The sequence below is a fragment of the Episyrphus balteatus genome, chromosome 2 (assembly GCF_945859705.1).
Source record: "Episyrphus balteatus chromosome 2, idEpiBalt1.1, whole genome shotgun sequence".
NCBI classification, from domain to species: Eukaryota; Metazoa; Arthropoda; class Insecta; order Diptera; family Syrphidae; genus Episyrphus; species Episyrphus balteatus.
The window spans coordinates 61,400,615-61,427,627 of record NC_079135.1 but is presented as its reverse complement, the minus strand read 5'-3'; the positions used below and the strand labels follow the sequence as shown (position 1 = coordinate 61,427,627).

The window sequence follows — 27,013 nt, the reverse complement described above, 5'->3', positions numbered from 1 at the left end:
AAAACTATGCGCAACTGGACTTATGCACAATTTTTTTGTGTTAAAAACATAACTTCAATGGAGCCAGTATAAAATTTGTCCTACTGCATACAAAAATGTATATAGGACAAATAAGTATAACATTAATAGGATAATAAATAATAAAATTAGTGTTCGTCAAATCGACGAAGGTCGATTTGTTTTTATTTTTGTAACAAATTGAGAAATTATAATAATCAAACACGCAAGACATATTCTTGTAGTAAATAGATTTTTCCACAAAAAAGGTCTTTTCAGGTTTTTTCATTAATCTTACCATTCTAAAGATATTCGAGGTCAAATTTAAAAATATTATAAAAACATTTTTTACTTTTCAAAATTTTCTAATTCACTGAAAATTCATTACTTTCAAATTAACAAGATATATTCTTGTAGGGGATTAAACGCTAAATTAAGAACAAAAAACGAATTTTTAAGGATTTTCTCGATTTTTGGACCTCAAATATCTGTTAAACGGTTAGATAAACGAAAAAAGTGTTTAAGGTCTTTTTTGTAGAGCGTTCAATTTTCTACAAGAATATGTAAAGAAATTTGCTAAAAAGTCGATTTAAGGGGTTATATCTAGTTGTAAGTGCAAAAAAAACCTTCTTTTTTGTGGATTTTTTGTAAAGAGGCATTTAATTATATAAACCTAAGGAATACATATCCCTATAGCAAATTTAATGTATAAAAAGAATTCGCTGTGTATTTAAAAACATATTGGGTTCCGTTATTTTTGTAGTAGATCTCCTAGACGACCTCCAAAAAAAATGTGTCTGGCGGTGAGCACGATTACTCCGGAACGGCTGGACCGATCGGCTTGAAATTTTTACTGAATTTTCTTTGATACTTTTGTCAGGTAATGAACGAAGGAAAAAGGTTTTTGACAATAATTGGATTTTTTATGCCATTTTAAAGTGTAAATTTTCGTGAAAAAAACGATTTTTGTCTTTAAGAAGCCGCCATTTTGTCAAAAATTTTGACTATTCCTTCGTTCATTACCTGCATTTGTCTATCCTGGAAATGAATGTTTTGGATTTTTCAATTTTGGGTGATTTGTATCAGAGATATCTTGCTCACCTCCAGACAGCTTTTTTTGGAGGTCGTCTAGGAGATCTACTACAAAAATAACGGAACCCAATATTTTTCTAAATACACAGCGAATTATTTTTATACATTAAAATTGCTATATGTACATGTATTCTTTATTTTTGTATAATGAAATGCCTCTTCACAAAAAATCCGCAAAAAAGAACGTTTTTTCGCACTTACAACTAGATATAACCCCTTAAAAAAAAAATGATTTTTTTTTTATTAGAAGCTTGATGTAAAAATGGAAAATTGCGAAGCGGAGGACCTTCCCATTAATATTAAGAGCTTATATTTGGTGTGTATATTCTAGAGGTGTCTAGCAATCGATTTTTCGGAGTAATAAATCAAAACCCACCTTAATAAACATAATATTTGTCATGTGCGAAGTGTTATTTCAAGTAAAAATGCTGGTACCTTTACGCATACACATTCTAAATGTCATTTCAGTGCTTGATAACCCATAAAAATTATATGTCACCAAAATATTAGTATATACATAAAAATAGATTTATTCAAATTCTTAGATTCTTTAAAAATTCTTCTCATAAGAGCCACTCTTGAATATGCTTCCCTAGTTTGGTCACCTCTTGAAGAATACCATTCACATAGAACTGAAAATGTTCAAAAAAGATGTATTCGTTTCGCTTTATGGGAAGGCAGATTCAACTCACCCCTTTCCATCTTCTTCCTTTTCTAGGTGCTGTTATGATCTCGATGACGAGGGGATCATAACTATCCCACGTTTTTGCTTCACACTAGTGATCCGACTGTGGAGTTCGCCGACTTACCCACTTACCATGACCGTCTGAATCTAAATGGATTGCAACTCTTAGCCAAATAGCCGACATACTCTTTTCCATCAATTGGTCATAGGAAATATTGGGCCATATTAATAGTCATATTTTTGAACCGGGTTTTACTTAGACTGGAGTCTAAAGGTATTACATATGTTAGAAGCAGCTCCTTTCTATAAAAAATAGGAGAGGTGGGTCTTAATTTTCTATGAATAAGATAAACTCCAGTTTTTTTTAGAAGCGACAAAATCACAGCTTATGAAAGAACTATGAATATAGCCCATTGACTCTGCTTCTCTATACGAGAAATCAACCTAAACACAAATCCTCGAAGCACAGATACTATAGTTGTAACTACCTATGTACATATATTATCTGTGCTCGAAGTCTTCGCTCTCCCCTCCGCTCTTCGCTGTACGAATTTTCAGCCTTACAAGAGCTACCTTAGTCAAACGTGCCACTAGCTCTCCTACTATTATATGGAAGTCAAACGAGGGCATCGCGTCTTTCGAGTGCCTGCGCTTTTTCGATAAAGGTTCAAATTTTTAATTGGTTCGATGACGAGAAAGGTAAAATAATCCGTTACTAATTTTCTCCGCCTTAGAAAACCATTTTTGGTTCAAATTTTTTTTTTGTATTTTATATTTTTTGGGGAAATTACGATAACTAAGGCGGGGAAAATTAGTAACGGATTCTTGTAGAGGAGTTAAATGCAAGCATTTTTTACTACGGGAAGGGGGGGTCTATCTCCCCCCGTTTCGGAGGGAGGGGCAATTTTCTAAAAAAGTAACTCAAAATAAAAAAAAAATATATTTACAAACGACGGCAACACCTGCAGTTATGAGTGATACATTTTTCAAAAGGCAGAATATTACACTTTATATTAGTTTTTAAATCAAGTTATTTTAATCAATACTTTTTGAAATAATCGATTTCAAAGTCAAATTTTGGGCAAAAAAATTACACTTTCAAGGTCATATATATATATGATGTGCACCGCTGAGGCCTGCCAGACCAAGATTTTCTTACTAAGCATGCTAAAAACTACCAATATACGAATTTTCAGCCTAACAAGAGCTACCTTAGTCAAATGTGCCACTAGCTCTTGGACTATAAGAAAATCGCCACTTAGAACAAACTCTTCGGAATACTCTACTGCACTAATCATTCCCATATGCCCCCATACACCTCCATCGAAAACCCTTTACCTTTCTTATTTTTTTTAGCTTGGTTTTTTATAATTGAGTTTTTGGTATTTTTGTTTACCGTAAAACAACTTTTATGTGGGCCTTAGGGCCCAGTATTAATACAACAAATAAAATAAAATAAAATAAAATTTCTGAAGTGTAAAAAAAAAAAAAAAATAAAATAAAATAAAATAAAATAAAATAAAATAAAATAAAATAAAATAAAATAAAATAAAATAAAATAAAATAAAATAAAATAAAATAAAATAAAATAAAATAAAATAAAATAAAATAAAATAAAATAAAATAAAATAAAACTCATGTCATGAAATAAATTCCAAGTGCAGTTTCGTAAATTAAAATCTTCACTTATTGATAGGATTTTTTTCCTTTTCAAAGCTATCCTTCAATAAACCTGATGCTGGAACTGGAATCAATGCTGGGTATGAACATGGGACTATCAACAATAGAGATATCAATGATAACGGTGGAAGCATGCCTTATAGAGCTGCAAACGCAAACAATGCCGAAAAAAGTAATCAGTATGCTTCTGGTTCATACAAGCCCAGCTATGGAGGTGGTTCACAGTATGCCTCTAGTGCTTATCGTGGACCGTTTATAGTTGCATCATACCAAGCACCTGACGCACAAGCAAGAAATCACGCAAGACCGACATCACCAGGACACCATCCGCCGGCGCCATTAGCTATTCCCATAAATTACGGAGGAAGTGCGCAACCCTTGCCTACACAACCCCATCACCAAAATCAATATGCCATTGCATTTCCTGCTGAATATATTCGACACTACCAACAAAATTTGGCTTCAACATTCCCACTACATGGAGCTCAGATGATACAACTTATATATGCTCAAAGTGCAGGGTCACCATCACAATCGGCATCGGCAAATGACCTCAAAGATAAAAAATATGGGCAAAGTGCAATTCATTACGTACCTCTAACCCCATATTTAACCGCATCTCAGGGCGTACAAACTTCAGCTGTTGGTGGAGCCATGGTAACACATATTATTCCATATTTTGGATCTGGTGGCCAAAAACATCAACAAGCTCAACAGGCACCCCCAGCAGCATTTTACTATGGAGCTAGCAATCAGCAAATGCCGTCAACTTCTTTAAGTAAGTAACTGAAATTGAAATTAGAAACTGACTTTTTTTGAAACTTCATACTTTAAATTTATTCTTGCAAAATAATTGTAGTCCCTCGAACAAATTAAAACAAGGCGTTTTCGGATTTTAGAGGGATTCAAATTACTGGAACTTTTTCCAATTTCAATTTCCAATTTTTTGAAGCTCAGTTTAAGAATTTATTGAAAAAAAATTTCAAAGATAAATTTAAAAATAAAATACACTCCATTTCAAAACTTAAAAAAAAGTCATCGCAATATTTCTTAAGATTTATCTAGACCAGGGTTTTTCAAAGTGTGGGTCGCGACCCCCTGGGGGGTCGCGAAGAGTTCCTAAGAGGGTCGCGGCCCCAAGCCAAATATTGATGAAAAAAAATAAATTATGGCAAATAAAAACAAAAGACCAAAAAATTTCTCAGTGCGATTAATGTGTTTGTATGTTTTTTAATAAATGTTGAAATCTTGGATTGATCTTTGATACTAAAACGATTAAATCGTTTTCCAAGTTAATTCTGTTTCTCTTCATAATTTTGAAGTTCAACATTGTATGAGGTGGCGAAGTGCACTAACAACTGCCAAACTTTGTTTGCTAGCTCAGAATACTATCCATTCTTACCATGCCACCTGCAGCTAAATCTATAAGGTTTTCTTTCAGTTTTACAGACAGGATTAGCAAATTCAACCGAATTATTCAAAAAAGGATTTGAATACCATCTTAGTTACATTCTCACTTTGTATATCAATTTATATACAATGTATGGGGATTTTCGAGTGAAACGGGCAAATACAAATCTTGCGCGTATGGAGATAGTTCGAATATTTTTTGTTTGAGTTAATTTATTCTTGGCGTTGATTTTGGTACTTATACGAAGAATTTTTTTTAGAAAATGATAAAATGGTTTAATTCGCATGTTTAGAAATTATTTGATAGTGACATAGTAAACAAAATTATTAAAAAAAAAATATAAATAAAAGAATGAAAACATATGAATGTAGTTTTCTTGTGAGTTTGCACCCCTGGAGCTCTGCGCCCTTTGCTCATCTTGCACATATGATAGGGCCGGCCCTGCTCAGTGGCCACTAAAATGTAAACATTGTGGTTTTCTTTTTTGTTTTAATTCAGTTTCAGTTACGTTTTCTGCAAAACTGTATCCTAGACACTGTCTCTTAATTATCTTAGACACGACCATTTTTTATTTTAATCTAGTTTCAGTGACGTTTCATTGGAGATAGTAACATAAATTTCTATAGTAGAATCGATTGTGGAATTTTTTTAGCGACATCTATTGGTAAACATGCATTTTAGTTTTCTGTAAAAGTTTCAAATTGAAAGGCTTTACTTTTGCTTTTTTATTTGAACTACCGAAAATATATTTTTTTTTTAATTATATGGGAAAAAATTTATATACAATGATTCTCACTTTCAGAGTCCATTTCTTGAAAGTAACTCAATAATTTGATCTCAAAATTTAATAAACTCGGTACTATGAGGGAAAAATGGGAGCTAGCAAATACTGATTCTTTCGATGAATTTTCCTTAAGAATTTTTTGAACGCAGGGAAAAGAATCAAATTTGTTTGCTTGAGACGCGAACCATAACCGAAGTTTTCCGAGAAAACCTCTGATTTTGTCTTTTGCAGTTATATTGTTTTCCTCTCTTCCTTGTAGGCTTTTATTTAGTATGTGTAAGTAGTCAAAAAGATTAGATTTTGAATGTTGAAAAAAAAAATACCAATAATTCAGGTGGTAAATCCAATACTTTTGTCAGTACTTTTCCCTTTGACAGCCAACTGTGGGATAAAAAAGATTATCGTGGAGTGAACCAATTTCATCGCATACAATCCTAAACAGTCGACTTTGCAAGGCCTTACCTTTTATAAAGTTCACTTCTTTGATCACATCTTTAGGCATCATTTAATTCTGCAGGTAGTAACCAGGGCTACCTTCGTAGATTTTCAAAAAGAGGCCAAAAAAGAGGATTTTGTTAAAAAAAGAGGTCCCAATAAAAAAATGTGAAAATAAAATAAGTTAAGTACGACAGTCACACGAATAACCTCATTTGCGCTTTTTCCGAACCGCAACACAAACCTTTTAACACAATTTCTTAAAATTAAAATTGTATTATGTTCATACAATTTTAAAAACAGAATATTATAAAAACATTGCTTGTGCATAATTTCTTCAAAAAAGAACACAAAATTTATCAAAAATAAGCTTATTAAAATCAAATCAGCGCTAAACAACAGTAACGATGTATATTTTTTTACAATTGAGTAGTTATAATTGAAAGTGGTATAGGTCACATTTTCCTTGATTTTCAGAAATATGCCAATTTTTTTTAATCAAACGAACATAATTTTTAAAAAGAGGAAAAAGAGGAACTAAAATATCAAAAAGAGGGATTTGTTGACAATTTTTAAAAAGTGGAGGGAAAGCGGATTGGGTGAAAAAAAGAGGAAAAACGCCTCTTCAGAGGCGCAAAGGTAGCCCTGGTAGTAACTTCTTCGATGCAAGAATTTTGTCGTTGAAGAAAACAGTGTGTTCATGAAGAGTTTGGCATTTTGAGTTTCAATTTTGTAACTAGTCCTTTTTTGTTGCCGATCAAAGCATTGGAACGTTACAAAAAGCAAAACATTTTGTCCAAATAATTTCGTAGTCGTGACACGCGACAGCTTTCTTAAAACATGTGGTACAAACACATTCCATTAGTGTAAGCAGGAAGAGCAATGTGCAATGAGTATATGCAACACGGGAAAAAATTTCTTCGCGAATAAGTAAAATCTTATACTACGTTTTCACCTACCCTATAAATACGAGATTTAGCTAAGTAGATTTAGAAAAATCTCAAGATTAATTCTAAATGTACTTTGCTAAATCGCTGATTTGGGTTTACATACCTTAAATCCAAGATTTTCACCTACCCTCAATCGGAGATTTAGAATAAATCTCGAGATTTATTCTAAATCTACTTAGCTAAACCTCGGATTTCGGCTAGGTGGAAACATAGTATTATGTAATTCGTGTTTTGAACGGGTACAGTGTACACAGCTGTTTAAATATACTGACACATTATAGTGAGAGGGGGTCGCCAAAATATTTTTCATCTCAAGGGGGTCGTGAACTCAAAAAATTTGAAAAACACTGATCTAGACCAATAACAGTTGTCCATTATCCAGGATTATAAAAAAAAATTGCGTGCACGAACAAGAAAAAAACACACAAGCTTTTACAAAAGAAATTCACTTTACAGAGTCTAAAAATTTTCAAAGTTGACATTATAGAGATGACAATGAAAATTTTTGGCGATTCACATTTTAGAGAAATTCGCACTATCGGTAATTCACATTATCGAGGAACTACTGTTGTACTAAATGAAGTGTGTTACTTTTTTCAACTTTTCGTCTGCCTTTATTCGGTGCTGTTATGATTTCAGGGGTTCATAACATAACTCTCCCCTGTGCTGTCATCTGCCTTTTTGCCTCTGGGTTTCATTAGGTTGACTTCGGAAATCGTTTCCCCGTTTTGTACACCCAGAGAAAAAAATAGTCATATATAAATATAACTATTATTTAGCTATTTTCATATTTAGAATCGGGATAACTATTTTACAGTGGCGGGTTGGGGTCAAAATTCTGCCGGCGTCAAAATTCTTTTATCAAAATTCTGCTTTCAAAGCGCGCGCTTTTTAAAATTTTCCAAACCCTTTTTTAATTTATTGCAGAATTCTGTAAAACCATCTTTTTGAAAATTTTTAATTTTTTAAATGCGTTTTAATTTTTGTTTTATAAATGAATAAATTTGAAAATATTAAGAAAAGGTTTTTAATATAAAGCATTTCCGAAAATAATTAAAAATTTATTAATTTATAAAATAAAGATGAATATTCAAAAATTTGAATAAGAAAAGGAATATTTTGTAACTGAGATGAATGCTGTACCAACGTGCTATATCACTTTTGGAAACTAGGTAGATATGCAACAAAAGCTGTTAGTTTTTTCAAGATTAAATCATTGGCCGTATTACATTTAACATTGCGTTTTTTCCTCCATTGTAGAAGCTAAATCCAACTATGGACAGAATTTTGAGAGTGTAATAATTTGTTTCTGTTTTCCTTTATCCTGGTACGTGGATATAAAAATGTGTTCAATGTTGATATTTAGGCATTCCTACTGCAGATTCTTATTATTCATTGCAATATCTTTTTTGTTTTACAATTGATAAAATTTAATGTTAATGTTTTATAAATACGTTTTTTACTAATCTTTATTTACAGCATACGATACCACTTTACCACACCAACAACATACAATTCAAAAGCAACAAATATATGGACCATTCCAAATTGCAGAGATTGGAACAATAGCGGTAGCTTCATTGCCCTTGAAACCGATGATTGATCCTGTTCAGCAGCCATCGGGTTATAATCAGTTTTATCAGAATTATCACCCTGATGCTCCCGGATACACTCAATACTCTCAAAGTTCATCCATTTCCAATGGCTCTGGCAGCAGCAGTAATCAGGTAGAAATTCCTTCTTACGGAGCTTCCAGCACCTCAGCGGCGAAAGAAAGTCCATTGTATTCATCACCAACGTTAACCAATCCTGAAAACACTTACTCAAGTTCTCCTGAAAGCAATAGGGCTAAAGTGGCATATACATACGGATCGGATCCGAACTATGAAGGACCCATATACGCCCATCCTGGTGCTATACACTACGGCACACATCTATACCACAATTCAAGAAAAGTAGTCCAGATTGGTTCCAACCGGGTTACTGCTGGATCTGCAGCCGTTGCTGGAGTGTCTCCATCCTCTTTCTATCCCCAACAGCAATCTACAGCCAACAATAGTCAAGGGAGTCGTGGTAGTTCCACTTCCGTCGTAAAGTTTGCTTAGAAGGCATCTCTGGTACGAAAAAGAGAACGAGCACCATGACGAAGAAGTGCTATTTGTGTTCCAGTCTTGTGGAAAACTTTTTGATAATTTCTCTGCTTAACCTTAAGTTAAATTACAGCATACCTTCTACATCCCGTGTTTATTCCTGCATTCCGTTACTTCAACTTGAACCCTATTGTGTATTCATTTGCATATATATACTCGTAGAAGCATGTATATAGAATAAGTCAGAATGAGTGCCGTGGACGAGGCGGCATAGAATTATAATTTGTCACATAATGGAAATCTTATGAAGCTCATACAATTGTTGTTGTTGCTGTCTAGATTTTTTTGTTTTATAAAACCTTTTTCTGGATTGATAATTCTATGGCAAGCTTGTTTATTTTAAGTGAACATGTGAATATGCTTCAACTTTTGTTTGTATATGCTCTTTGGAATTAAGGTCTAATTGATAAAATAGATTTAAAAATAGACATAATTGTAAGTGTGTGCATTGGATATATATTTTTTTTAATTAAAGGAAATTCCTAATGTGAAGCTGTGTTTTTTTACCTTCTTTTGCATAATGTAGGTATTACCTACTAAGTGCTTATGTGTGTGATGAATTGATGGGTTCAAGAACTCAAAAAGAGCTTAGATAAATTAGCTGACAAAAAGCTATATTGAGTGTTAATATTTAGCCCAATTCTGAATGAAAACTCCCGGTAGTGAGGCGGCTCACAGTGGTGCCATTCTTCGTTTTTGGTGTCAAAATTCATTTGCACGGCCATTTCTGGACGAAAACTCATGAAATTTGGTACACTGAATGATAATAGTATGGAGAATACAAAAAGGCTGCCAACTTTTTTTTATTCAAAATGGCGGCTCCAAAATGGCGGGAAGAATGAGCTTTAAAATAGAATTTTCATTTTCAAAACAGTATATAAGCTAGAAATTGGGCTTAATTCATGTCAAAAAGGTGTTAGATTTAATATTTAGGATCCATAGATTCATATTCTTTACAAAAAAATCAAAAAATTTGAAAACAAAGTCCTAAAAATGCCAATTTAGTAAAACACACTTTAAGACCTCTAAATACGTTATTTCATGTATCTTTTTTTTTCACTTTTCACAATTTTGAGATCTCTTCTATTTATGTTTCATAAGAAAATTGAAAATATTGGGGTTATATGGTTGCCAACTATATTTTTAAGTAAATAAAGAAAACATGATATAATGAAAAGTTACAATGTTCAATAAAACTGAGAATTTATTTTTTCCGTAAACCAAAATATACTTTTCTAATAGATTTTAATGTTTTAAATTCAAATCCGAAGTCGAAAAAAATCTATGACGTCACGTTTTTGAGATACAAGCAGATCAAAATTAATTTTTATCTACGAAACGTGACGTCATAGATTTTTTTCGACTTCGGATTTGAACTTAAAACATTAAAATCTATTAGGAAAGTATATTTTGGTTTACGGAAAAAATAAATTCTCAGTTTTATTAAACATTGTAACTTTTCATTATATCATGTTTTCTTTATTTACTTAAAAATATAGTTGGCAACCATATAACCCCAATATTTTCAATTTTCTTATGAAACATAAATAGAAGAGATCTCAAAATTGTGAAAAGTGAAAAAAAAGATACATGAAATAACGTATTTAGAGGTCTTAAAGTGTGTTTTACTAAATTGGCATTTCTTGGACTTTGTTTTCAAATTTTTTGATTTTTTTGTAAAGAATATGAATCTATGAATCCTAAATATTAAATCTAACACCTTTTTGACATGAATTAAGCCCAATTTCTAGCTTATATACTGTTTTGAAAATGAAAATTCTATTTTAAAGCTCATTCTTCCCGCCATTTTGAATAAAAAAAAGTTGGCAGCATTTTTGTTTTCTCCATACTATTGTCATTCAGTGTATCAAATTTCATGAGTTTTCGTCCAGAAATGGCCGTGCAAATGAATTTTGACGCCAAAAACGAAGAATGGCACCACTGTGCGGCTTAGCAACAAAATTATGCATTTTGTGATAAAAACATGAAATTAACATCGTTGGCAGTACTCAATATAAGAGTTATTTTGAGATATTGGGCCACCTTGTATTCCACCCGGAAGGGTAGATACAAGACTTTTTCTGTGTTGCACTCGATTTATATATGAAACGTTCACACATCAACCTACCACTTTTTTCAAGGAGTACTTGTTAATATTCTGACTCTTGCTCTTTGAGTAAAAGACAATTCATAAAGAGTCCAATAACTTTTTACATGATGGTCGAGACATTTTGGTATTAATTTTGTTCGATCATGCGTTAGAAAATACCTCGAAAACATGTATCATATTAATACAAATTTTTCATTGCCTATACTATGATATGCAACAAATCGAGTGCAACACAGAAAAAGTCTTGTATCTACCCTTCCGGGCGGAATACAAGGTGGCCCAATATCTCAAAATAACTCTTATATTGAGCACTACCAACGATGTTAATTTCATGCTTTTATCACAAAGTCAACGATTGAACTCTTTTTTAATGTTAAGCCGCCTCACTACGGGGAAATATGTTCGGGAGAAGGACTCCGAATCGAAAAATTCCAAGAATAAAATTTCAAGAATATTATTCCTTTTTTGTTTTATTATCGTTCTAATAATAGTCTAAGATCCGGCCATAGGACGACCTACCCTCATCGTTATACCAGTTGAGAGTTATATTTTCTGAAAGCTAGTGTCTAAGGAAATAAATTGCACATGGGTTGCCAAGCGATATCCTGTCAAGGCATAGGGTTGCCAGGCCTTAAAGTTCATTTTTGCATATTTTTGAAAATGCGACCCTGCTTAAATGGCAAGCCTAAGAGTTATAAAAAAAAATATAATGTCATAGGAAATTTAATTTAAAAATTTTAATTTTCAGGATTTTTTAAAATTTGAAGTTTGAGTAGGGTAAACAAAGGTAAATTTAGAAAAAAGGCAAAAATCTATTTTCTAAACAAAACGTGATAGAAATAAAATTGAAATTGGAATCGATAGATATTATAAATATATGAAAGCCACACATACAAATAAAAAATGTAAAAAATCTACAACGCGAGATATAGTCTTTTTAGAGTCATGATACTCCAATTCGATATTTGAGAAATAATTCACCAAAAATCAGAATGAACGATTTTTTAAATAATTTTTATGTGATAAGTTAGGAAAAATAAAATAACTTGACACGTGTCTGTCAAATTTTTAATTTAACTTACCGTTTTTGCGAGGGGATTTTTTGAAAAGGTGCTTATTTTCGTATTTCAACATATTAAAGGAAAAAATCCCGTCATGGGACGACCTATCCACCTCATTATACCAGTTGAAAGCTATATTTTCCTAAGGGTAGTGTCTAAAGAAACAGTTTGCACATGGGTTGCCTAGCGATATCCTGTCAAGGCATAGGGTTGCCAGGCCTTAAAGTTTATTTTTGCAAATTTTTCAAAATGCGACCCTGCTTATATGGCAAGCCTAAGAGTTATGAAAAAAATATAATGTCATAGGAAATTTAATTTAAAAATTTTAATTTTCAGGATTTTTAGAAATTTGACATTTTAGAAGGGGAAACTGAGGTAAATTTAAAAAAAGGTCAAAAAGCTATATCCTTAACAAAGAGTGGTAGAAAAAAGATTGATACTGGAATCGATAGATATTGTTAAATTATATAAGTCACACATACAAACCAAAAATGTAAAAAATCTGCTACTCGAGATATGGACGTTTAAAAGTCAAAACCGTGAAATTCGATGTTTGAGAAATAATTCACCAAAAATCAGCGCGAAAGGTATTTGAAATAATGTTTATGTTATTAGAGAGCATAAATAAAATAACTTGACACGTATCTGCCAAATTTTTGATTTGACTTAGTTTTTGGTTCCTGTGTATTTTTGAAGAATAACACCGAAACAGTGAATTGAATTTTAAAAATCTGTAATTCTTCAAAAATACACAGGAACCAAAAACTAAGTCAAATCAAAAATACGTGTCAAGTTATTTTATTTATGCTCTCTAATAACATAAACATTATTTCAAATACCTTTCGCGCTGATTTTTGGTGAATTATTTCTCAAACATCGAATTTCACGGTTTTGACTTTTAAACGTCCATATCTCGAGTAGCAGATTTTTTACATTTTTGGTTTGTATGTGTGACTTATATAATTTAACAATATCTATCGATTCCAGTATCAATCTTTTTTCTACCACTCTTTGTTAAGGATATAGCTTTTTGACCTTTTTTTAAATTTACCTCAGTTTCCCCTTCTAAAATGTCAAATTTCTAAAAATCCTGAAAATTAAAATTTTTAAATTAAATTTCCTATGACATTATATTTTTTTCATAACTCTTAGGCTTGCCATATAAGCAGGGTCGCATTTTGAAAAATTTGCAAAAATAAACTTTAAGGCCTGGCAACCCTATGCCTTGACAGGATATCGCTAGGCAACCCATGTGCAAACTGTTTCTTTAGACACTACCCTTCGGAAAATATAGCTTTCAACTGGTATAATGAGGTGGATAGGTCGTCCCATGACGGGATTTTTCCCTTTAATATGTTGAAATATGAAAATAAGCACCTTTTCAAAAAATCCCCTCGCAAAAACGGTAAGTTAAATTAAAAATTTGACAGACACGTGTCAAGTTATTTTATTTTTCCTAACTTATCACATAAAAATTATTTAAAAAATCGTTCATTCTGATTTTTGGTGAAATTTTTCTCAAATATCGAATTGGAGTATCATGACTTTAAAAAGACTATATCTCGAGTTGTAGATTTTTTACATTTTTTTGTTGTATGTGTGGCTTTTATATTTTTATAATATCTATCGAATCCAATTTCAATTTTATTTCTATCACGTTTTGTTTAGAAAATTGATTTTTGCCCTTTTTCTAAATTCGCCTTTGTTTACCCTACTCAAACTTCAAATTTTAAAAAATCCTGAAAATTAAAATTTTCAAATTAAATTTCCTGTGACATAATATTTTTTTTACAACTCTTTGGCTTTGGGTATAAGCAGGGTGGCGTATTCAAAAATAATGAAAAATAAACTTTAAGGCCTGGCAACCCTATGCCTTGACAGGATATCGCTAGGCAACCCATGTGCAAACTGTTTCTTTAGACACTACCCTTAGGAAAATATAGCTTTCAACTGGTATAATGAGGTGGATAGGTCGTCCCATGACGGGATTTTTTCCTTTAATATGTTGAAATACGAAAATAAGCACCTTTTCAAAAAATCCCCTCGCAAAAACGGTAAGTTAAATTAAAAATTTGACAGACACGTGTCAAGTTATTTTATTTTTCCTAACTTATCACATAAAAATTATTTAAAAAATCGTTCATTCTGATTTTTGGTGAATTATTTCTCAAATATCGAATTGGAGTATCATGACTCTAAAAAGACTATATCTCGCGTTGTAGATTTTTTACATTTTTTATTTGTATGTGTGGCTTTCATATACAGGGTGTCCGGTAAAAAATGGATAAGCCTAAAATGGCTGATAGGTGCACTTTTGACTGTTCTGAAACCGAATAGAAAAAGTTTCTATCGCAACCAGTTTAGAAAATATTAGCTTTTTTTCGTTCAGTGTACTTTTAATTTCATCATCTTACGTTTTCTTTAACCACAACCACGAATGAATAAATTTTATAAATTTCTTATTTTTATAATTTTCTACAATAATTGGCTCACTACATAAGAAGTTAAAAGTTTTTACAACTGTTGCATCTTTTCTTTAAAAAAATTTTGAAATTAGTTTTTCGATGCAAAATGTAAAAAAAAAATATTTTATGAAAATTTTCAAACACCTGTAGTATAAAAAAAATCCATAGGAACGTAGGTGGCCAACTTTTTTAAAAATATGCGCATCCAAAGGGGATTGCAGAATGGTAAAAGTTTTTATCAAATCTAGAGTTACTAGGAAGTTATTGGTACCAAAGTGCAAAAAAAGCCTATTAATTTAATAAATTATTTTAACTGTAAAATCTTAAGTTTTTCACATTGCTGCCTCAAATGCATGGATTCCATCAGTTTTTTTAATCAGTCATATTTTACAATAATTCTTCTTACACATAACTATTAAAAACCGTTGAAAAATGGCTATAAAATAAATAATTTAACTTTTTTTAATGCAAAGTAGAAAAAAAAATATTTGTTTGCTCAGTTTAAGCATGGGCATACAATTGTGCATCGGGACAGCTTGTTTTGAGTTTTGACTTCTTAATGATCTCGTTTTAAAGAAAAATTGAGATTTTCGGTCCCGTTGGCCCAATGCAAACTCATCGAAAATGTTGCAATGTTTTCGAATTTTTGTTCAATTCCCAATGTTATTGGGCTACGAAAAACATCCAATATTTGTTAGATGCAATTTAATTTACAGTTAATATTGTGAGCCACTTCTTATTTTATCTTTTAAACTGGTTATTAGCGAATTAGCAAACAAATATTTTTTTTTCTATTTTGAATTAAAAAAAAAGTTAAATTATTTTTTTATAGCCATTGTTCAACGGTTATAACACTTTTTTTTAGTAGTTATGTGTAAGAAGAACTATTGTAAAATATGACTGATTAAAAAAACTGATGAAATCCATGCATTTGAGGCAGCAATGTGAAAAACTTAAGATTTTACAGTTAAAATAATTTATTAAATTAATAGGCTTTTTTTGCACTTTGGTACCAATAACTTCCTAGTAACTCTAGATTTGATAAAAACTTTTACCATTCTGCAATCCCCTTTGGACGCGCATATTTTTAAAAAAGTTGGCCACCTACGTTCCTATGGATTTTTTTTATACTACAGGTGTTTGAAAATTTTCATAAAATATTTTTTTTTACATTTTGCATCGAAAAACTAATTTCAAAATTTTTTTAAAGAAAAGATGCAACAGTTGTAAAAACTTTTAACTTCTTATGTAGTGAGCCAATTATTGTAGAAAATTATAAAAATAAGAAATTTATAAAATTCATTCATTCGTGGTTGTGGTTAAAGAAAACGTAAGATGATGAAATTAAAAGTACACTGAACGAAAAAAAGCTAATATTTTCTAAACTGGTTGCGATAGAAACTTTTTCTATTCGGTTTCAGAACAGTCAAAATGCACCTATCAGCCATTTTAGGTTTATCCATTTTCTACCGGACACCCTGTATTTATAATATCTATCGATTCCAATTTCAATTTTATTTCTATCACGTTTTGTTTAGAAAATAGATTTTTGCCTTTTTTCTAAATTTACCTTTGTTTACCCTACTCAAACTTCAAATTTTAAAAAATCCTGAAAATTAAAATTTTTAAATTAAATTTCCTATGACATTATATTTTTTTTATAACTCTTAGGCTTGCCATTTAAGCAGGGTCGCATTTTCAAAATTTTGCAAAAATGAACTTTAAGGCCTGGCAACCCTATGCCTTGACAGGATATCGCTTGGCAACCCATGTGCAATTTATTTCCTTAGACACTAGCTTTCAGAAAATATAACTCTCAACTGGTATAACGATGAGGGTAGGTCGTCCTATGGCGGGATCTCCTACTATAATGAAAAAGCGAAAAAACTGAAAATTTCCAAACATTTTGATTGGGAGCCATTCTCCCGAACGCGATTCCCCGAGAATTTTCATTCAGAATAGGGCTTAATAGTAATTGATAGAGATTTCTTGAAGGATTCTTATATGTATAGAACACGTATAAATTAAATCGCATTTTTCGCGGGGTAAAATTTTTTTCATGGAATGCATTCGGGTGGTTGTCCTTATCATAAAAGTCAATTTGTTGGGATGATAGGAGGTCGGGAGCAGCCGCCATCTTGGAAAAGAGATTGGTATCGTTTTTTATTGAATAGCTAATTCTTCAAGAATGAATTATAGTACTTATTATTACACTGGTTAACAAGGGTTCTGTTGCCGGAACAAAAATATACTTTTCTGAAGGTTTTTGGTGTGCTGAACTCGAATCCGAAGTCAAAAAAATTCTAGCAGCTCCCGTTTTTGAGATATTAGCGTTAGAAAATGCAAAAAAACGTTTTTTTTGAGTTTTTCGGACCTTATTCTATTGTATAAGGAAAATTGTTTGAGCATATTTAGTAACGGTTTCTATAAGAACTATTTCCCATCTTTCGATACCTGTTTAAATCTTTTCAATATCTAATGTATTGCCCGAGATATCTTAAACTGAAGTCAGTGGGTGTGGCTTCATATATCATAAAGAAGATAATGACGTTATAAAATTTATAAAAATACCAAACAACTGAGGATATCTCTTGAAGTAAAAAAGATATCGGAGAGATTTAAACAGATTTAAAAAGGTGGTAAATAGTTCTTATAAAAACCGTTACTAAATATGCTCAAACAATTTTCCTTATATAAAAGAATAAGGTCCGAAGTGCTGCATTTTCTAACGGTAATATCTCAAAAACGGGAGCTGCTAGAATTTTTTTGACTTCGGATTCAAGTTCAGCACACCGAAAACCTTTAGAAAAGAATATTTTTGTTCCGGCAACAAAAAAAAAGTTTGATTTTGTTGACCAGTGTTATCTATAAAATGAGCCCGCACGATTGTAACCATCATATTGGAGAAGTAATCTAACTCCCATATTCTATATGTTAGTCTATTTATTATGTCTAACAGAAAGGAACTAAGACGATTCATGCAATAAAACCCCGTGAACGTCTTAGTTCCTTATTACCATGTTATTTTAAGAAAAAAGTTTTTTTTCTACTAGGACGAGCAAACTTGGGGAGTACATGTATAACCAAAATGTAAGTACATACGCAGTTTTGCAGCCATCGAGTTCAAAGGTCTGGAAACTCTAATTTTGTGTTTTATGGTGAAGTTACATACGTCTGCATTTCCAGATCTGCATTGAAAGGAGACACAGCATTTAAGATTCACAGATGTTGGATAGAGAGAGTAGATGAAAATGCAGAGATCTTCATAAATGCAGATTATAGGAAGATTATGGCGAAGACGAACATGTTCGTTTTCATCAATGCCTCTCCTTCATACGTACGGATTTCAGTTATATAATCTATCCACCTTTACTTTTCTACATGCAGACTGTGAGGTTTATGCTTTCCAGCCGAGGTTTAGGCTCGTCGGATTTCCACCGGATTTCCACCGCTGGAATAAACGTTTTTCCTGTTCTAAACTTGGATAGTGTTTTAGTGGGCAAAATAAAGGAAAAAGAAAACTATATGTTTATTTAACGCCTCTAATTGGACAGCAGGCAAAAGATGTGGTAGATCGGCAGGTTTATTTACAGCCCCTGGTGGCACGCAGCACGGCAGGCAATAGCCATGGTAGATCGGCAGGTTTTAAAAACGGCACCCTGATGGAACGCAGAACAGCAGGCAAAAACTCTGGTTGATCGGCAGGTAAAATCACGGCCCCTGGTGGCACGCAGAACCGCAGGCAATAGCTCTGGAACAGAATACAGAACTAAAACAACCGAATCTATATATAACATTTCAATAAATCTATAATTATTTTATTTTTAAGTCGATAGCGTTTTGCTATCAAGATTATCTATAATTATATAGAGCCGATAGGTGGCAATACCTTGATTGCAAAAAGTTTGGTCCCAGATTTTTTAAGAGGTACCACCAGATGGTTATATTTAAGGGGAAAGAAAATTTGCTTAACTCTTTTCTGAAAATGCATTTCAGAATTTCAATGACGTCTGGTAGGGTGAATGCCGTGAATAAAACGTCTGGGACCCAGATTTTTGTAATCATGGTATTTTTCCTGATTTTTTGATGTATCATACATGTGGTTATACCTCCGACATCAAAAACTGATTTTTTTACCATTTTCGGGAACGTCTGGCAAGGGCAATGCCGCCAATAAAACGTCTGGGACCGAACTTTTTGCAATCAAGGTATTGCCCTCTATCGGCTCTATATGAATTTAAGTGGTTATATACTCGACAAAAAAATCGAAAAAAATGCATTTTTCAACTCCCCATAAACCATAGCATGCCGTGAAATAAACCTGCCAGACTTTCGAATTCTTCATTAGAACGATATTACCTACACATACATATGACCCATTTTCGGTTATCCATAAACTCCCAAAATCTGCTCTGGGCTCTCGGTCTGGTACTAGGACGAGCAAATTTTGGGAGTACATGTACATATAATCAAAATGTAAGTACCTACGCAGTTTTGCAGCCATCGAATTCAGAATTCGAAGTCGGGCAACTCTAATTTTGTGTTTTATGGTGAAGTTACATACGTCTTTCCTCTTGCGGGGCTGTACACCTTGTCGCGGTGCGGAGGCTTAGTAGAGGTCAATGACTCTTGGGACTAAAACATTCCCTATGAGGAGATTCGAAGCTAAGATGCGGCCATCCCCTCCCCTCCCCTCCTCTCCCCCTCCCCCTTCTTTCCTATTTCCCTACTCAACTTACCTTCCCTTACCCTCCTACAAACAAAAATTCCCAAGTCAAGGTAGTTGGAATACGTGCCGAGGATTGAATGGTGCAGGGAACAAAACATGTGCATCGCGAACGTACTGTCCCTATGCGATACCGGGCAACCTCGCATAGTAACTAGCATAGTAACATGGGAGCTCTGTAGATAGTTGACCTAATATTTCTCGCCATACTCGTGGGATTCAAATGGAACAAAAACAAACAAAAAACACAAACAAAAACAAAACCAATAACAAAAATCATTTACTGATTGACAACACAATAACGGAGTCAGATGAAGAAGCTCTACTCCGCTCACCAGGGACTGATATGGACGTGGATTTCGTCGAACCACCCCCATATACAGGAGCCGTGCCCGTTCCCAATGCAAAGGGCAATCTAGATGCTCAGGCACCACAAGGTCCAAGTTCTATGATTGAGGGTAACGAAAACGTCAACAAGCCCCAGCAGAAAGATTATTTCACTGGGGCTCAGAAGCGACGTATAGCTGCGCAGATCAGAGACGGCATTGAGCCCGAAGAAGCCAGGCGCAGAGAAAAGGCTAGATACGCTAAAATACTAGCAGACAAGAAGGCAGGCACATCAGTGCAGCCAACAAACAAGGGAACGGTCAGCTGACAACTCCCCTGCAGGAGCAGCCTCGAAGAAGCATCGTGCTCACGAGAAGACCAGATTCAGCCCAAATACCAGCAAAGACAAGTCCAGCAGTGCCGCCAAAACTGGATCCAACCATGGAAAAGAAGTTAATCAATCACGACCAAGCACATCAGGGGGCTCCTATCGGGATGCCACAGCCCAATGTAAGGTCGCGATTATGAACTTTCTCCATCCATTACAAACACTTACGGAGCGCGAAACCAAACTGGTCAGAAAAAGCGTTCTGGAAGAAATGGACAAAGCAGACAAAAACTGTCCAGCAATTAAGTTTGTAGCCGTCTCGGACAGAGACGGATGGCTCTCGTTTACCTGCCACGACACAGAGACCAAAAAATGGCTCATGTCTACGGCAGAAAAAATAAAGCCATGGAAGGACGCAAAACTACGTGTCACTCAGGGCAACGATATACCCAAGCAACACGTTTGCGTTATTTATGCCCCGGAAGATGAAAATCTCACCAAAGACATTTTTCTAAATCGGCTTGGAAAACAAAACACCGATTTAAACACCAAAGGATGGAGAGTCCTCAGGATCATCAAAGAAAAAAGTGGCGGTTATCACGTCACTTTCTCTGTCGATGAGAAATCCAAGGACTCCATTCTGAAGTCAAAGTGCAAACTGTTCTTGAACTTCTCTCAGATCCAAATTAGGATCAAGGCAAACTCAAGACAGGAAGGCACTGGTACGCAAGGAAACAACAAGGGCGAAAGCTCTAAGGAGCTTGCAACAACAGAGGAAGCAAACATAGATGCTCCTACAATCAGTGGGTCAACGGTAGAAGTTGCCAACCCCAGGAAGTCTAAGACGTCTGAAGACTTATCTCGGACCGATGAGACCCCTGGGGATAACTCTATCGCGGCACCTGGAACTGATACTGGCGCTCCTGCCAGTAAACCCGCTCAACAATAACCATGGGATTGAGGTGTATCCAAATTAATCTGCAACATGCGAAGGCTGCCTCGACAGTACTAAGCCACAGATTCAATAAGGAACACCTTGATATAGCCTTTATCCAGGAACCTTACATAGTGAAAGACCAGATAAAAGGCCTATCAGGTGAGCTGATTTATGATTCTAGTAGTGAAGGTAGACCTAGAGCTTGCATTATGATAAATAAATCTATAATAACCATTCCTATTCCACAGTACGCCAACAAGGACATGGTACCAGCTATCATCCAGCTGCACACCTCGGAGGGTAGGTCAGAAGCTGTCATCTGCTCAGTCTACCTGGCAGGGGATTCTGCCGACCTAAGCTTCACACCACTGCAGGATCTTATAGACTACTGTGGCAGAACAGGCCGGCAAATCATCACTAGTTGTGATGCTAACGCCCACCACACTGTATGGGGCAGCTCCAACATAAACAAAAGGGGTGAGTACCTTCTAGAATTAATTTTTAAAAATAATCTTGAAATTTTAAACTATGGGAATAGCCCTACTTTCACACGGAGAAAAATGAATCTAGTATTTTTCACTCCAAATGACTAGTAAGACAATTAAAGTAAAAAGCCTAAGATTTTTAATAAAATTTATCTTACGTATTGAATTTTTACTGGCTCCGTAAAGTAATTTTTACAAGTAAATTATAGTGAACAAAATATAGTAGTACAAACTTTACCTGTAGCAATATTTTCTTTATGTAAAGTAAAATTTATTTTCAACTAAGAAATTGTATCACTTTTTTTACTTTAAAATTCTAGTTAAAAATATTTAAGTGATCTCTGGGTAGATTTTGCAAGTTTTACATTACAGTACAGTGCCCTAGATAAAAAAAACTCATACTGTCATTAAAAAGTGCGCCATTTTGCAATCCCTTTATTTTTGTATAATAGTTGAGTGCGGAATAATTGAAAAAAGTAAGTGGAAATGTCGTTTTCAATTTATTTTTATAATATGTAATTGTGTGAAATTTTTTTAATAGTTAAACCATTAACAAAAACAAACTATAATTATTTTCTTTGAAGCCTCCAATGGAAATGATTCATTCCATATCGACGAGTCTGAACATGAAATGTTTAATAGAGGAGCACTATTTCATGTACAAGAGGATTTAATCCTTGATTTTCTGGACACGAAGTCTTACACCAGAATTTTAAATAAAGATGCGTTTTTTTTTCTTTTGGAAATATAGTTTTTTTTTTCAGGACTTACTTTATGTCTTATTTTGAGCATCGTTTTTTCCGCAATTGCAGCTGGCATATTCCTAACAAATTAAGGTAATTTCATATTATTAATGATAGTTTCCTAAAGAAAATTGTAATGCATGAATCTACCAATATTATAATAAAATAAAAGTAATAACAATTATTGAAAAACATAACTGGGTCACACATACTTCCTCCTAAATCGTTTTGAAGAGGAATTGCGCGCAATTTTACCAAAGTTAGATATGTTTTTCAATAATAATTATTATTTTTATTTTATTATAATATTAGTAGGTTCATGCATTACAATTTTCTTTAGGAAACTATTATTAATAATATGAAATTGGCTTTATTTACTCATGAATTATTTACCTTCCACACCAGTTCAAGTTACTTTAAAAAGTAGTAGGTAGTTTTCAGCCTTACTGTAAGGTAAAATATGTACCTTATTTCTAGTAATTTTTGTTTGAAATTCATACTAAAAAATGCTTTACTGTAAAGTAAATCAGAAGCTACGAATTTACTAGAACAGTAAGGTAAATTTGATCTTATTGGGGAGTCATCCCTATATTAACTTTACTTTATAGTTAAATGTACCAGAAATAAGGTGGTACATACCTAATTTTTTCTCCGTGCATGAACAGAATCAGGGAAGAAGTCCTTGATCTCACCCTATCCACTTCTTTCATAGGTAATGCTATACAAAACTGGCATTTTTCGACTGAAACATCAATGTCAGATCACCGGCAAATTAGCTTTGATATATGTATAGAATCAAAACTCCCCTTAACGTACAGACAACCGAGAGCGACGAACTGGGACGACTACTGCCTAGAAATCTCGCAAACGATCAGAAACTGTCCAAACAGCATCAGAGACATTGACAGCCTCGAAATAAGCTGCAACAGTCTTAATGCAACAATCACCACTGCCTACCATAACGCATGCCCAGAGAAAACGAAATCAGGCACACGAAAAACACCATGGTGGAATGCCAAGCTCTCAAAGCTAAGAACGCTGACCAGAAAACTATTCAACAAAGCCAAGCGCAATGGAGACTGGACATCATACCGCACTTCTCTAACCAACTACAATACAGAGATTAGAAGAGCCAAAAGAGAATCATGGAAAAAGTTCTGCAATGATCTATCCGATATACAAAGCAGCGCTCGCATCCACAGAATTCTCGCTAAAGAGCACACTAATCATATTGGTCTCTTAAAAAACACGGATGGCATGCGTGAGGAAAATGGTCCAGATACGTTACAAATCCTTACGGACACTCACTTTCCAAACTCTGTAGTCATACCCTCAGATCTATCTAGTCCTTCTCCCCAGTTCAGGCTTACCAGACCAAACAGAGAGGACTGGAAAAGAGCAAGAGATATGTTCTATGAGGGAAATATAAAATGGGCAATAAATTCCTTCGACCCATATAAATCTCCCGGAGAAGATGGAATCTTTCCAGCACTCCTTCAGAAAGGAAATGAGTTAATTACACCTATGCTAATAAACATATTTAGAACAAGCTACGCATGGGGTTACTTACCAACAAGCTAGAAAGAAGTAACGGTCAAATTCATTCCTAAATCAGGACGAAGACCAACTGACCAAGCTAAATCCTTCAGACCAATTAGTCTTACCTCATTCTTCCTGAAAACAATGAAAAAGATACTAGACAGGCATATCAGGGACGGGCCATTGAAAACAACACCTCTTCACAACAACCAATATGCCTACCAGCCAGGAAAATCAACCACGCTTGCTCTTCAGGAATTAACAATGCGGATTGATAAATCCCTTAACGACAAAGAGACTGCAATAGGTTGCTTCCTAGATATTGAGGGTGCTTTCGATAACACTGATTATGCTCAAATACAACGCTGCATCCTCAGCACAGGGGTAGATCCTACCACATGCAGATGGATTCAACATATGCTTCGTCACAGGAAAATTAATGCCACACTGGGCAATGACAAAATCAGAATCACAGCTGCAAAAGGATGCCCTCAAGTCGGGGTTCTCTCCCCACTTCTGTGGTCCATTGTAGTTAATGAACTGATTGTCATACTTAGCAATGCTGGATTTTATGTTCAGGGCTATGCTGACGACATTGTGATCCTCATTAAAGGTAAATTCGAAGACACGATCTCGAATCTTCTACAAAGAGCACTCAATCTAGTCGCAAACTGGTGCCTAAAAGTTGGACTTAACGTCAACCCTAAAAAAAGTACCATAGTCACCTTAACCAGAAAAAGAAATAAACACAAACTTATAAAGCCTCCTCTATTCGGTGAAGCGATAGAATTCTCAAAGGAAGTTAAATATCTAGGGGTTACCCTAGAAGAAAAACTCAACTGGAACTCTCATATACAGAAAACCATTGACAAAGCCAGGACTGCCTTATGGACCAGCAAATGTCTAACTGGTAAAAACTGGGGTGCCAACCCCAAAATCTCTCGCTGGCTCTATACAGCCATTGCCAGACCAATTATAACATACGCTGCACCGGTCTGGTGGCATAAAACAAAACAAAAAACAGTACAAGCCAAGCTCAATAAACTACAAAGACTAGCTTGTATAAATATTAAAGGAGCAATGAGAACAGCCCCCACAGCAGCGTTAGAAGTTATCACAGATCTACCACCACTCCATCTCCTACTAAAGAAAGAAGCCATGGTCAACGGCTACAGGCTCATCGCAGAAGATAACTCTAATTCCAAGATAATTCACTCTGATATTCTCACTGAATTAAATAAGGAAGAATTACTTAAAATATCTCTAGTAGACAATTGTCTCCCAAGATATAACTTCACCCAAAACTATAAGGTCACATTCCCCTCACGACATGAGTGGGAACAGAACAGGCCCATCTTCAATAGCGAATCTCATGTATGGTACACAGATGGCTCCAAAACAAAGGTGTTGGGGCTGGAGTATTCGGAATGAACACCAAAACTTATCTGCACCAGAGCATGGACAGCTTCAATTCCGTATTCCAAGCAGAGATATTTGCAATTGAACTCTGCCTCAGAGAAAACTTAAACAGAGCTGTAATAAACAAAAAAAATTATATTCTCTCTGACAGCAAGGCCGCACTCCAAGCTCTTAGGAGCAATGAAGTCACCTCAAAGCTGGTATGGGACTGTATACAACTTCTACACTAGCTTGCCAGTACAAACAGAGTTCAACTCATTTGGATACCTGGTCACAGCGGTCACGTTGGGAATGAAATAGCAGACACACTAGCCAGAAAAGGTTCCGCATCTACATTCATGATGCCAAGACCATTCTGTGGCATACCAACAAGCACTGCAAAACATTACATTAATATAAATGGCTAAGAGATATGGCAAATCATTACTGGACGCATACAGAAGGTAACAGACAAGCCAAAAAAATTTATACCAAACATCTCCCACGCCAGAACGAAACAACTCCTCACACTCACCAGGAGTCAGATTCGCATAACCACAGGCTTCCTTACTGGACACTGCTCAGTAAAAAAACACCTTAAGACCATGGGCATTACACAAGACGATACCTGCAGAATGTGTAACGAAGACGAAGAAACAGCAGGACACATATTGTGTCACTGTAATTGCTTAATCAATACACGTCGACGTCACCTCGGAGGGTATTATCTCGAAGCGGAAAACATTGGATTTCTACGTGAACTCTAAAAAGAGGACATCACAATAGGCCCATCAGAGGCCGCAGTGATAAGGCGAATTATTCCCACCTCTCACCCTAATCTTAATCTTAATCTTACATACGTCTGCATTTCCAGATCTGCATTGAAAGGAGACACAGCATTTAGATTCACAGATGTTGGATAGAGAGAGTAGATGAAAATGCAGAGATCTTCATAAATGCAGATTATAGGAAGATTATGGCGAAGACGAACATGTTAGTTTTCATCAATGCCTCTCCTTCATACGTACGGATTTCTATCCACCTTTACTTTTCTACATGCAGACTGTGAGGTTTTTGCTTTCCAGCCGAGGTTTAAGCTCGTCGGATTTCCACCTGATTAAACGTTTTTCCTTATCTAAACTTGGAAAGTGTTTTAGTGGGCTAAGAAAAGGAAAAAAAAATATATGTTTATTTAACGCCTCTAATAGGACAGCAGGCAAAAGCTCTAGTAGATTTTTCAATTTCAATTTTGTTTTTATTGAACTTGTTTAAATTAATTTATGTCTAACTAACACTCTCCGAGTAATCGTCAACCTATTCACAAGTGTTTTTAGTTCGCTCCGCTTTATTAATTTATTAAATCGAATTTTAACCCAGACTCTTAAATCAAGTTGTGGTCTTTTGTTTGCCATTCAATTTTGTAAATTTTTTTCACTATAACCTGGCAATTCATTTTTGTTAATAGTGTTAAATACCAAAAATTTATCAAAATTAAACAGCAAATTCATGCTAAAATTGACCCATAGTTAAATCTGTACATACATATAACCACGGTTGCCGGAGTGGGTAGGATCCTACCAAACTGGGTAGGTTTTTTTACCTTGGGTAGGTTGGTAGGTTTGAAGTCAATTTGGTAGGTTTTTCCAAGTTCTTTCTCTAAAATAATTTTATTTTTAATAATTGACAAAAAAAATTGTAATTATGTCAAAT

General features: G+C 34.3%; 2 protein-coding genes across 3 annotated transcripts in view; both read left to right on the top strand.

Annotated features, from left to right (window-relative positions):
* LOC129912757 (uncharacterized) overlaps positions 1–9,637 on the top strand; it is a 91,359-nt gene extending 81,722 nt beyond the window's left edge. For both annotated transcript variants that reach the window (XM_055991154.1, XM_055991155.1), the window contains 2 exons: positions 3,491–4,232; positions 8,514–9,637. In XM_055991154.1, the coding sequence (XP_055847129.1) occupies positions 3,491–4,232; positions 8,514–9,139 (1,368 nt within the window). In that variant the 3' untranslated portion in view covers positions 9,140–9,637. The remainder of the gene's footprint in view (positions 1–3,490; positions 4,233–8,513) is intronic.
* An 11,515-nt stretch (positions 9,638–21,152) lies between these two features.
* LOC129909465 (uncharacterized) lies at positions 21,153–23,947 on the top strand. The gene is made up of 2 exons (XM_055986545.1): positions 21,153–21,615; positions 23,079–23,947. The coding sequence occupies exons 1-2, from the start codon at positions 21,153–21,155 to the stop codon at positions 23,945–23,947; spliced, it is 1,332 nt and encodes a 443-aa protein (XP_055842520.1).
* Positions 23,948–27,013: the final 3,066 nt, after the last annotated feature.